Here is a 12,500-nt window from a genome sequence, read left to right on the forward strand (position 1 = left end):
CGATGACCCAATTGAGTCATTTGTGAAACAAACGGTAAATGATGTCCCAACCACCAAACAAAGGTCAGAACTGGGGGGAAATCAGTTCTTCTTTTTTATTCAAAGCTGAAGAAATTCTTAAATTGCGAAACATTTATTTTCCTTTCAGTTCGGCTGCTGTGAGTTGGACGCCGGAGAGCTCAGTTTCCTTGACCAGACGAGAGATGGATGAGAAGACAGGATTGTTAGAGAGACCACTGCGTACAAGGTAGGCCTTGAAACTTCAGCTTATAGCCTATCCACTTTTTAATGAAAATAAATAGGCCCCAGCCAGAGACGGCAAACTACAGATACTCATGTTTAAAAGGTTGAAGTATAGGCTACTGACTGCACTTTTCCACTCAAGATAAAGTAAAGAAGTATAGGCCTATAGTAAAACATTAATACTAGGCTACCTGTTTTAGTGTCACGCTGGTAACTGGACGCAGCGCATTCACCAGGAATCTTTTTTGACTTAATTTCAAACATCTCCCTCGTATATGGCCATGGGTGATCTGATCTTTTAACCGTTCGAAACTTTATTTCACACTTTCGTGTTTTTTACTTTCACTTTTGAAAGTAAAAAGTTGTCAGCAAAATAAATAGTGAACTAAAGTACTGATACTACAAAAATCTACTTAAGTACAGGCCACAGCCTAAGTTAATGTGTGTGCAATAATTGTCTCATTTTTTCCCTCTGTTATCGCAGAAATGGCAGGCTGTACCTCGCAGTTTTTTCAGCTGTTTTGGGGAACTTTAACTTCGGCTTTTCTCTGGTGTATCCTTCCCCGGTCATCCCACAACTACTGGTCATCGACGACCCCCGGCTGAGATTAGACACGGAGCAGGTCGCGCAGTTTGGGGTGAGTGAGACTGAGTAACAGTAACAGTTGTATAGAGACCGGGTCATGTTGACCTTTACTGAAAAACGTTTCCTTAAAAATAAATAAAAAACAAGCTGTTTAAAGGAGAAAAGAAGTCAGAGTTTAGACTACAAGTATTAACAACATTTTACAACCAGTTAGTACATGTAAGTGCCACATATACAATTACTATTTGGTCAATAGAGCTTGAACGGTATTCACATGTGTGGAAATCTACACATCACTGAAAGTGTTACTCTTTTGTAAAAGACAGAGAGAAGGGGGATTTCCCAAGACTTGTGTCCCAAAATTGACAAAAACAGTGTATTTATAGACATTGAGGGCTTTGAGACATAGGCAGTGGTTAGTATATTTCTTCATATATTTGTAATAAAATCTCTCTCTCTCCCTCCCTCTCTCTTTCTCCTCCCTACCTCTCTTCCCCCTCTCTCTCCTTCCCTCTCTCTCTCTCCCTCTCCATCTTCTTTTCCTTCTCTATCTCCCTCCCTCTCTCACTCTTCCTCCCCCTCCCACCCTTTCCTTCCCTCTCCTTCTGCATCTCCCCCTCTCTCGCTTTCCCTCTCTCTCCCCCTTCCTCTCTCTCTCCCTCCCTCAGTCTATCTTCACACTGGGAGCTGCTGCAGGGGGTATAGGGGCCATGTTGCTGAATGACCTGATTGGTCGGAAGATAAGCATCATGGCCTCAGCAGTGCCATCTACTGTTGGGTAGGTGTAACTGCGCTTCTGGGTCTCTCCTTGTCACACAACAACACAGTCCTCTTCACCACATTTTATAATAACGTGCACAACGTGGTCTCCCCCTCCCAGGTACCTGTTGATGGGCTCAGCCCAGGCCATTTGGATGCTGCACCTGGGCAGGTTCCTGACCGGCATCGCAGGGGGAATGACAGCCGCCTCTATACCGGTAGGTTGGCGCGTGTGCTCGTGCGCTCTTCTTCTTCAGTAAGCCGGGCTACGCTGCTTCAACACCAGTGCTGTCCCACAGTGCTGTCCCACAGTGCTGTCTCTAAGTGCTGTCCCACAGTCCTGCCTCTCAGTGCTGTCCCACAGTGCTGTCTCTCAGTGCTGTCCCACAGTGCTGTCTCTGTGTGTGTCTGCAGGTGTACATATCGGAGATCTCCCACCCGTCTGTGAGGGGCGCTCTGGGCTCGTGCCCTCAGATCACCGCCGTGTTCGGATCTCTGGCTCTCTACGCCCTGGGTGAGAACCCCTTTCATACTCCAAGAATGTGTGTATATGTGGCTGTGTGTGTCTGGACATGGTCTACGTTTACACTCGTGATCAAACCCCTGTGCGTGACTTTCAGTACGTGTGTGTGTGTGTGTTCCCGTGTGACCGTGTTGTCCACCTCCCCTCGCAGGCCTGGTGTTGCCGTGGCGATGGCTTGCGGTGGTGGGGGAGGTTCCCGCCCTCCTCATGCTGTTCCTGCTCTGCTTCATGCCCTCCTCGCCCCGCTACCTGGTCACCAACGGGCACCGGGAGCGGGCGAGGAGGGCGCTGGAGTGGCTGAGAGGGCCGGACTCTGACTACAGGAGAGAGCTGCAGGCTATAGAGACCGGCATTGCCACACAGGTAGTGTGTGTGTGTGTGTGTGTCCGGGATCTCTGAAGACAAATGGCTTGTGTGTGTGTGTCTAGGAAGTTTGAAGAAGAAGGGCGTGTGTTTGTTTTCGTCCTCCAGGGTAAAGTCACGTGGGCGGAGCTGACCACTCCGTTCTACTACAAGCCCATCCTCATCTCCGTGGTGATGCGTTTCCTGCAGCAGCTGATGGGCATCACCCCCATCCTGGTGTATCTGGAGCCTATCTTCCAGAGGACCAACATCTCCCTTGTAAACACTCCCACACCAGACCACAACATCGCTGTTAATTGGTCAGGATCAGTATACTGATTGCCGATTGTCTCCTTCAGGCACCCAGGTACGACGCTGTGATAGTGGGGGCTGTCCGTCTGCTGTCTGTTGCCTTGGCAGCGAGTTTGATGGACAAGGCGGGGCGCAAGATTCTGCTCTACACCTCTGGTGAGTGATTTGTAGAATGTCATCCAAAATCCAACACAGTCCAAGAACATGTTTTATTGGTAAATTAGAGTAGATTAAGTAATCCTCCTCTTCTCCCTCTTCCCTTGTAGGATTCCTGATGTTCATTTCCACTCTGTCTATAACCATTTACTCCCACACCACCCCCTGCCCCAAGCCCAATATAACTGAGTATATAGCCACCAACTACATATCCCAGAATGCACCAGCCTTCAACCCTCTTACTCTCATTCCCCTCATCAGTTTCATGCTGTTCATATTCGGTGAGTGTCCACAGGGGCAAAATCTTTGACTAAGTCTTCATTTGATGTTCTTTAAGGACTAAATCTATAATTTTCGTATTCAACCAATATTTGTAGTTTCTAGTATTTAACAGGTTCAAGCCAACTTCCTGCTTTAATCCCCTGCTCCAGGTTACGCCATGGGCTGGGGACCAATCACGTGGTTGCTGATGTCAGAGATCCTCCCACTGGGGGCGAGGGGCGTGGCCTCAGGGCTGTGTGTCGGGGTCAGCTGGTTGACAGCCTACGGCCTCACGCACGGCTTCATCGACGTGGTGGTGAGCGCTCGTCTTCTCACTGCTTCATTAAGTTCAAGGTTTTTTTTTATAATACCTGAGGGTACATTTATTGTTCAGAAATCCAGTTAAGACATCACCCCAATATGAATTCATAAGACATCAACACATGCTTTAATACAAGTATTGTTATAGTATAAAAATGCTATTCAACTATAGGGAGTCCCATGAAGAGATCATAGCTGTTCGCTCTCACACAGTGATGTTGAGTCACCAATTATGGCGACTTCCTTGACAGGATCGCTACGGCTTGTTCGTTCCCTTCCTGTTCTTCTGCGTGGTCTGCGTGGTCAACATCCTGTTCACGGCTGTGGTCGTTCCTGAGACCAGAAACCGCTCGCTGGAGGAGATCGAGAACTACTTCCGGACTGGACGGGCCTTCACCATTAATGAAGGCTGATCTGACCACACCCGCAGACCAGCCGTCATCCCAGGTTACTGGCATGGAATCAGAAACGTAATTGCCATGTACATTTCTGATTCTCAGACCTGTTGATCTAACCTGAAATCATCCATTACAAACCTGACCTCAACAAACCCATCTGTCCAAAAGGCATTATCAAAATTGCCCAATGGAAAACTTAACCAATACTTAATCCCAGTACCTACCCATGACCCCTCAAATTGCATGAAACAAAACCTCAATTTCCTATCATGAACAGAAATCACTTCTAGACCATCAACACCGATGCAAGTAATCACACCGAGGTTTAAATGTTACTGAAGTATTTTTACTATTGTTGTGCAGATGTTGATAACATTTACAGTGTTTAGGGATTATGCACACTGTCCATCTGCCATCTTGGCCCGGTGAGCAGAACAGAGTTTATACAGTCTTCATACCTACAATATTCGAGAACAGAACAGTCATGCCCAGAGCGGCCCAAAACAAGCAGATCATTGTTCAATTCACGTGTGTGTGTGATACCAAGTGAAAAAGGCTATAAACAGATTTACAAACATCACATGTAACTTATTTTGTGTAATAAGTGTTTAAGGTTTAATAAAGTTTAACAAATGTTTTAATGTTCTTACATTTAAGCCATTTAAAACTTATTTTGCCTTTTCCACTTCTTAGAAGTCTTAGTTCTGAGAAATGCTATAGCACTGAGCCGCTACGGTGGGAAGCAATCTCAATTGAGTCAACTGATGAGTGAACTTTGTGTTTTGGCAGCCATTCAAAACGCCATGCTCCGCATGAGGAAACCACTCGTTAACCTGGTTTCAGAATGTGCTGAAACAATAATTACTTCCCTCAGACCTTTTTCCACAAACTGCAGTAAGACAGCTTTTCCTGTAAACTGCCTGGTCATGTCAGGGCACCAAGGTAACCCCAAAGTGGATTTGAACCTCAAGGCCTTTACACAGTCCTCTAGTCAAAGGAGACAAGCCCTGCTACATAAACGTCAGTTTTATCAAGCAAACCACATTTAGCTTCTTACCCTCAAAGTTATCTAGCAGATTTAGCTGTATTGCTCCTGCACCTGGTAGTGGATGTAGTCTCCTGTTGACCTGAGTAACCAGCGCAGGCTTTACCCAGCGGACGGCGCAGCATCGATTCCATCATCCATCCACGCTGCACTTTCTCTGGCGGACACAGGATCTAACAAAGTAAAAGTTAGCCAACTGCCGTCCTAGAATCCCTCACACTCCCACCTGCATGTGTATTAGCATTTACCTGTGGGATGACCCCTGGCGGACATCCCGAGCAGACCAACTCCTGGACGGTTTCCAGGTAGGCGATGGTCATCTCTAGAACCGTCACCATGTCAGCTCGGATTCCGTGGATTTTGGGAAGCAAGTTGCGCAGTTTACTGCAGCTCAATGTGATCCTCCTCCTGCAATCACAATCAACACGCAGTGAGTCAGGGTCAAAGGTCACACAAAGCAACCCTAGTACAACATGGAATTTGGGAACTTAAATGTAATATTTCTAGGCCAGCCCTACTTTCGTAGTTCATAAATAGGACGTTTAAAATCTAATTTTTGACCAAGGCATGAGGCCTCAACCTTCTGTTTCTCTCCATTATAGCACAGCCTTTGTTGGTGTTCATGGCCATGCGAAACTCCCTCTTCATTCTCCTTTGCAGTTCATTCAGACCTTCCTCTTCGTCACCACTGCCCTCCACCTGACAGCCACCATCAAAATCACCTTCACTGAAACGCATACCAAACAAATCAGTGAAAAAAAGGACACATTTAGCAGCCATGCAAGGTCATATTCTGGTCAGGGGACTGTGTTACTAAGCAACACTCAGATCATCCACAACTGGAGGTTGTGGAAAGGTGGTCTACCTCTGGTGCTCTTCCCATTGGGTCCTAGGGACAGGTGTGTGTCCCAGGCTGGGAGAGCAGAGCGGGCTTGCAGAGGCTGCCAGCTCACACTGTGCCCTGGAGGTCTTCTCTGAATCTCCAAGGTGCTCCTCCGGCATCATTTCACCACCACTTCCGCCTCCGCCGCCGCCGCCGCCATCGCTATTAAGACTCGCAGGGGCGATGCGCTCCATCTGAATTCAAGGTTTATTAATTAGTGTTTCTGTATCTTTATGTGTTTATCTTTTGCTTTTTTTTACCTTGACTGATTGATTTAAGTTTTGCAGAAGGACGTTTGCTGCTCCATGTCTTTTATAAGTAGCGTTTAATTGCTCATTGTTTACACCTGTGCTTTAGCACGAGCTTCCTCGCTGCTCATTTTATAAGCGAGTCCAATTAGTCTGTCCCCTGTGGCCTGTCTGCTCAATTAAACAGCAAGCTCAATTTAACCCATCAGAATGGCTTACCTTTGTCGTCCCAGATCAGAACTAATTATTTTCTGCTTTTTGAATTAACGCTACAGTCGACAGATTATCTATTTCCTGACGTGCTGCCTTAACCAAACAACGAGCTGCCAGATTCTTCTGGTACCCAGGCTTTTGCAGCCTCCCAAAACTCTGCCGTAAAAATGTTGTATAATACACGCACAGCTTCCATAACTGGTTACGTAGAAAATACAGTAGCGTACTATATCTACAGTGTGATCTAGATATATTAGTAGTCTTTAAGTCTCTAAAATAATCCTGTTAGCTCAGGATACAGCATGGAAAGTCATGTGATGATATGCTATTGCTTATGGATTTGATACCAAAAGGAACTGGAATTCCTGAGGAAAAGCCTATGGATTATATGTTTTCTTACATCATCCAGCAGAGAAATTTAGCAGAGCTACTGTAGACACCTTGTATCAAACAGTGAATGTAGGCTATAGGCTTGGCTTTACAACCATTCCGTCTCCCATTCATATAGGTGATGCAGATAGCTTAGTCCAGGTTTGATTCAGTCTCATTACACACACTAAACATAAAAGCGATTCTTAATAGGCCTTCACTAGTCCTTCACGGAGACACTCCTTTCCAAAAGCCAGTGTCAACAAATAGTTTTCCAACTTCCTAACTCGCAGCGGGCTGCTTATTCAACCCCACCACCAGCTCCGCCCTCTGTCCACTGCGTTTGGTAACGGAGTTGTGTAAGCCTATTATGTACCATATAAAGCCTCGCCGCCACACACAGAAAATTGATGTTAACGTTGCTCCAACCAAGATGCTTCTGACCAAAGGAGAAAGCATGCTGTACAGACAAATTATCGCTGCCGAAATTGCATTCGGACTACTTCTTTGTACTGCTTATCGTATTATTTTAAAGATAATCTATCAACAAGTAGGTTGCAGAAATTCAAATTCAATACAATTAACATGTAACCTATTTTATTTTCCTGTGGTCGCTTGCCTCATTGTATATCTGTAAACCTGTATGTTAGCTATGCCATTTTCTTTTCATTTCAAAGGATGGATCTGAAATGGGACCAGCAAACACACAACAGCTTGAGTTGACGCGGTCGCTAGTGTGTGTGTGGCTTGCCAGCAACATTAAGTTTATTCTCTTCAAATGCGACAACCGATTGTCGCTCTCCGCTCATTCAGCCTCACGATTAATCGTGAGTCTCATACCGTTTTATTGCCACATAAACTGCTGTTCATGATGTTATGATGGGATTGATGATTTCGGACGTTAAGATTGATGTTGACCTTTAATGTCCCTTAACAGGCATTTCTCGCGCTCCTACTGGAACATTGTTATGGTACCAGTTCCCGCGGCCTGCATCCAAACCAGGTGAATGTTATGAACATATATTTAAGTTGTCAATAAGTAGGCCTATACGAATATACAAAATCTGCCCATTTTAAATACAATTCTAACTGTGCTAATAAAGATGAATATAATGGAAATGTATTAAGACCTTATTGTTATTTAAGTGTCCTATTTTTCCACTTGGGTATTTCACAGTCATGTTATTTTATGTAAAAACCAACCACAACTTCCTGTTTTCCCAGGTTCCCACACTTGACATGATGGTGTACTCCTTCTTCCTGGTCAGCAGTCTGGTCCTCTTCTCCCTGGACCTGGGCAAGAACCAAGAAACGGCCAGGTCGAACTGGAACACAAACAAGTTTTATCAGAACATGACCCAGCTTCGGTCAGGCTTCAGCCCGCAACACCAGAACACGCTGTTCTCCAGAAGTGGAAGCCAGAACCAGTCACATGACAACAGTCTCCTTCAGAACCAGATCACTGGTTGGCAGGCGATCCAGAACCAGAGATTTGTAAATTGTAAGACCCAGAATGGATCAACCTCCAGTGGTATTCAACACCAGAACCAGTACAGTTCCCAGAAGTTCTTCCTTCAGATGGATGTTGTTGCCCTTCTTGTCTTCGGGCTCCTGTGGTTGACCTGTCCTGATTGGCTGCTGTGTTCTCAGGTAGACCAACACGTTGTGGAGAACCGTACTGACACACAAGTTTGAAACTCTCTCTGTTGATTACTGTGCTCCCTCCAAGTACGTCGCTTTGGATAAAGCGCCTGCTAAAAATATTTGTACACATTATGTATTGTTGTGCTGTGTTTGACAGTTGCCCTGTGTCTTCCCAGACGCCTGGTTCCCCAGACGTTCTCCACACTGCAGGTTCCCAGGATGTTCTCCACCTCCATCTGACCCGGGCCCTCGGGGCCATGATGGTGGGAGACAGCTGTGTGTCTCTGATCACCCAGAACCTCCAGCAGCAGAACTTGAAACAGAACCTCCAGCAGGAGAACTTCAAACAGAACCTCCAGCAGGAGAACTTTAAACAGAACCTCAAACGCAACCTCAAACAGCAGAACTTTAAACAGAACCACCAGGCTGAGGAGGACAAGTGTTATGTGTTTGTCAGCAGAACAGCGGTAAGTGTCATTCAGATCTGAAGCCGAAGTTTTTTTTTGTTTTTTTTTGGTTGGTTGGTTGGTTGTTTGGTTCTTCAGGTTGTCTCCAGTTGACCTTGGTTCTCCTGTCGTTAACCCACGTAGATTTCTCTCTGACCTGAGATTTGTGAACTTCCTCAGGGCTGCTTGCTGCTACTGGTCTTCATGCTACACTTCCAGGTGATGTCATCGTCCTGGAGCCCCACCCACCTCTACTGTGGACTGCTTGGAGCCTGCCTCTGGACAGGAAACTCCATATTAGGCTACATCAGCTCCAAACACCTGGACATTGACCCCGTCAGCTAATCCTGTCTATCAGCGATGACCTCTGATGGTGGTCAGTTGTGTCTCTATGACAAAAGTACTCTGCGGACTACAAGCCCACGTGACTGTCTGAAGAGAATAAGGTTAAGGATGAGAACAGCTGTGTAGTCCTACATATACATTTGTAAATGTGTAAATATTGTCTTTTTTTCTTAACACATTTTGAAACGTGTTTAACATGCTGTGAATTTTGTTTGCTGTTGTGCATACCATTATGATTGTTCTGACTTTAGTAATAAACAGTATTACTAAATAGCCGTTTCTCTGTGTATTAAAAGATTGAGTTCATAACAAGCCAACGTTTGCTGCAATATTTGAGGTATTCAAAGAAAAAAGGTAATTGATGTAACCTAGGACACTGCAGGAGCCTCTAACTTTACCTGTAGTCTACACATGACACATGTCGCTATGGAGAAGTATTAAGGAAATCTAGCGAAAAAGTCGCAACAGTGCTTTTTTTACGTTGGTGTCAAACGTGGTTCTTGGTGTCGCAAAGTATGACGTCAAAAGCTGGTTGTTAGCGTTTCCGAGCCTCGGACAAAGAGGATGCTCTTTTCTATTAGCCTCGGAGTAAATAGCAAGAGTCGAGTCTCATGTTTCCAATTATGTTAGATTTAGTCACTAGCAACTAAAAATAGAATAGTAACCTGCAACAAGTCTGCTTACTTTCAGCTTCTTTGGCAATCTCCGTTTTTGTTTCTGAGCAAAATAACGTTCACTGATTTGTGAATGCCTTCACGTTTGCCTTTCTTAGTGTTCAAGCATTCCCAATGTTTAAATATTATAGAAGTAGGCTATGTTAGATCTGTAATTGGACTTCCGTGTTGACAAAGCTGCAGAACTTTGGATTTCAATTGGTTATACCCAAGCCTTCTCTGCAGCGACAGTGTGGATCCTGTGAAACAAGTTTTCTGATGAAGAGGCATGGTAGGAAGCACAAATGGATATGACAAATTGATGCGGCATTGAATGAAGGTCAATTAAAAGACAACAATGTCCAGTTTCAAAGAAATCAAGACCGCGGCGGAGGAGGCAGAACATGCCCTGACAGTGGATTATCACATAAAAAGCAGCAATTTAGATTCAAACTTTGGAAAAGCTCTTGATTCAAGTGATATGACTCTTAATCTAGAGTCTAAATTAGTTTCCGACTGTGTGAATAAACGGTGTTGTATAAAACTCGAAAGGCTTCCCCTTGGTAAGCAAGCAAGAGAAAGCAACAGAACTACATTTAAAAATGATCCAACTGAATGCTTTGATGACTTCTTGGAGGACTTTATAAATCAAAGCACTACTGAAGAACCACAACAGCTGAATAAGACAGTGGCTGAGGTCTTAATCTTAACAAACTGTGCAGAAGGAAAGGGAGAACAGTTTTGTCAGACTGTAATGTACAAACTCATTAAGGTCTCAAATGAAGAAAATACAGACACCCCTAACAATCTCCCTGAAACATCTGAGCCAAGAGACGGCTGTGAAAAGGAAGGGTGTGACATTGTTCCAAAAAAGAACCACACAAAAATCCAAGGTGGAGATAGAGAAAGGAATCACCGTTGCCATATCTGTGGTAGAAGCTATATCCGTAAGGATAGCCTCAATGACCACCTGAGAACTCACGGAGCAGAAAGACCCTACGACTGTCCAGAATGTGGCTCAGCTTTCCACTTTAAATCCGGACTAAAACAACACATGAGGACTCACAGTGACGTCAGGCCGTACGCGTGTGACACGTGTGGGCAAACCTTCAACTCTTCTGGGAAGTTGTCACAGCACCAAATATACCATTCAGACCAGCGACCTCATCGCTGTGACGAGTGTGGAAGTCAGTTTAAATGTAAAAGGGATCTAGGGGCTCACAAGAAAATTCACACCGGAGTGAAGCCCTTCTCCTGTACAGAGTGTGAGGCCAGCTTCCAGCGTTGCTACGTACTGAGGAAACACATGAGAATCCACACAGGAGAGAGACCCTACTTCTGCTCTTACTGTGGAAAGGACTTCCCTTATGCATACAGTCTTCACACGCATATGATAACGCACAATCAGATGAGATGAGCACATGGACATATCCTTATTTAAGGACACATTCTTATTTATACATTCTACTTTTTCTACTTTTTTTGTATTAAGATCCGTATATGTTTATTGTATGCACCTTCCTGGGTGGGAAGGTGCAAATGGTTGGGTGTTGGGGTGATTTTTATAGGGCTCTGGTCACTTTGAAATGGACGATTGGTTCGGTCTCACACCTCATTGTTGCATTTGTAGTCATATGTTGATCAGTAAGGGTCAAGATGTGGTCTGATTGGGTTCTTTTTAGCCTAGTAAACAATGACATACTACATTGTGTGAGGTGTGACCATCACCCAACTCAACAACATCAGCTTCTCATCAGCTCTGGCTTCTCCTTCCTCACCTCTTACACTCTCTCACTCTGATTAAGAGTAATCATGGTAGAGTAGGTACAATTTTAAAACCATTTTGTAACGTGTTTGCCTTGTAATTGATTCATTTTGCAATGTTATTCAATTGAATGTGTTTTCTCTAATTAAAAGGTTGAAACATAACAAGCCAATGCTTGCTGCAATATTTGAGTTTTTGAAAAAAATAAATCTCTTTCAAAGATAAAAGTGTATTGAGTATTAATCAGTTTAATATGTTATGTCTGTAGACATGACTGGAGCTAGTGCCATTGGAACACCTGTCAGTTCTTCTTATACCCACTAGATGGTGCTGTAGTTGTGTTAGAAACTCAAGCGGTGCATTGAATAGATGTGTTTTATTATTCAGACGGCCCCATTATCTGATTGTAAGCCTGAAGCGCTTGATAACTGAAAACATTGTGTAGTCAATCAAGTGATTGCTGACCACAACATATAAACACAATTGTAATAAGCCCTGTAATGATTAAATCTTTGCGTGCATACAGAAAGCATATTAGTTCTGCGTTTGGATCGTATGCTCAAAATATAATTCAAATTCAATTTGTATAGCCCTTTTTACATGATGTCACAGAGGGCTTCACATGTGAGCGCTTCACCGGAACCAACCTAAACCCTCAAAGAAGACAAGAAATATAAACACACAATCAGCTCGGTGTCAGAAGTCTGGCTCGACAGTGGGTGAGGAGGTTGAGGTCCTCGTGGGTAACACTAATTTACATTTACATTTAGTCATTTAGCAGACGCTCTTATCCAGAGCGACTTACAGTAAGTACAGGGACATTCCCCCGAGGCAAGTAGGGTGAAGTGCCTTGCCCAAGGACACAACGTCAGTTGGCATGACCGGGAATCGAACTGGCAACCTTCGGATTACTAGCCCGACTCCCTCACCGCTCAGCCAACTGACTCACTAATTGCTAAGTTTAAAACTTTCTCTCCTACGGGGGGTC

General features: G+C 44.5%; 3 protein-coding genes across 5 annotated transcripts; 2 read left to right on the forward strand and 1 right to left on the reverse strand.

The window, feature by feature from the left end:
* Positions 1 to 168: 168 nt before the first annotated feature.
* LOC136937887 (solute carrier family 2, facilitated glucose transporter member 6-like) lies at positions 169 to 4,532 on the forward strand. The gene is made up of 11 exons (XM_067231020.1): positions 169 to 247; positions 728 to 881; positions 1,498 to 1,607; positions 1,710 to 1,806; positions 2,003 to 2,102; positions 2,263 to 2,474; positions 2,583 to 2,732; positions 2,813 to 2,921; positions 3,032 to 3,202; positions 3,353 to 3,498; positions 3,755 to 4,532. The coding sequence occupies exons 1-11, from the start codon at positions 204 to 206 to the stop codon at positions 3,914 to 3,916; spliced, it is 1,455 nt and encodes a 484-aa protein (XP_067087121.1). The 5' UTR covers positions 169 to 203; the 3' UTR covers positions 3,917 to 4,532.
* Positions 3,665 to 6,696, reverse strand: LOC136938093 (uncharacterized). Of its 3 annotated transcripts, XM_067231329.1 has the most exons (6): positions 6,691 to 6,696; positions 5,812 to 6,023; positions 5,527 to 5,673; positions 5,195 to 5,354; positions 4,959 to 5,119; positions 4,239 to 4,359 (listed from the first exon to the last, which is right to left on the reverse strand). In XM_067231329.1, exons 2-5 carry the CDS (start codon positions 6,021 to 6,023, stop codon positions 4,967 to 4,969), a joined length of 672 nt encoding a protein of 223 aa, XP_067087430.1. In that variant the 5' UTR covers positions 6,691 to 6,696; the 3' UTR covers positions 4,239 to 4,359; positions 4,959 to 4,966. The 3 variants fall into 3 exon arrangements, with proteins under 3 accessions (XP_067087431.1, XP_067087430.1, XP_067087432.1); XM_067231330.1 differs by lacking the exons at positions 4,239 to 4,359; positions 6,691 to 6,696 and adding an exon at positions 3,665 to 3,954 and having other exon boundaries at positions 5,812 to 6,087; XM_067231331.1 differs by lacking the exons at positions 4,239 to 4,359; positions 6,691 to 6,696 and adding an exon at positions 4,708 to 4,750 and having other exon boundaries at positions 5,812 to 6,087.
* Positions 6,697 to 7,959: 1,263 nt separating this feature from the next.
* Positions 7,960 to 9,331, forward strand: LOC136938269 (uncharacterized). The gene is made up of 3 exons (XM_067231572.1): positions 7,960 to 8,309; positions 8,480 to 8,770; positions 8,930 to 9,331. The coding sequence occupies exons 1-3, from the start codon at positions 8,013 to 8,015 to the stop codon at positions 9,092 to 9,094; spliced, it is 753 nt and encodes a 250-aa protein (XP_067087673.1). The 5' UTR covers positions 7,960 to 8,012; the 3' UTR covers positions 9,095 to 9,331.
* The last annotated feature ends 3,169 nt before the right edge of the window (positions 9,332 to 12,500 follow it).

Source organism: Osmerus mordax, chromosome 28 (assembly GCF_038355195.1).
Source record: "Osmerus mordax isolate fOsmMor3 chromosome 28, fOsmMor3.pri, whole genome shotgun sequence".
Taxonomy (NCBI): domain Eukaryota; kingdom Metazoa; phylum Chordata; class Actinopteri; order Osmeriformes; family Osmeridae; genus Osmerus; species Osmerus mordax.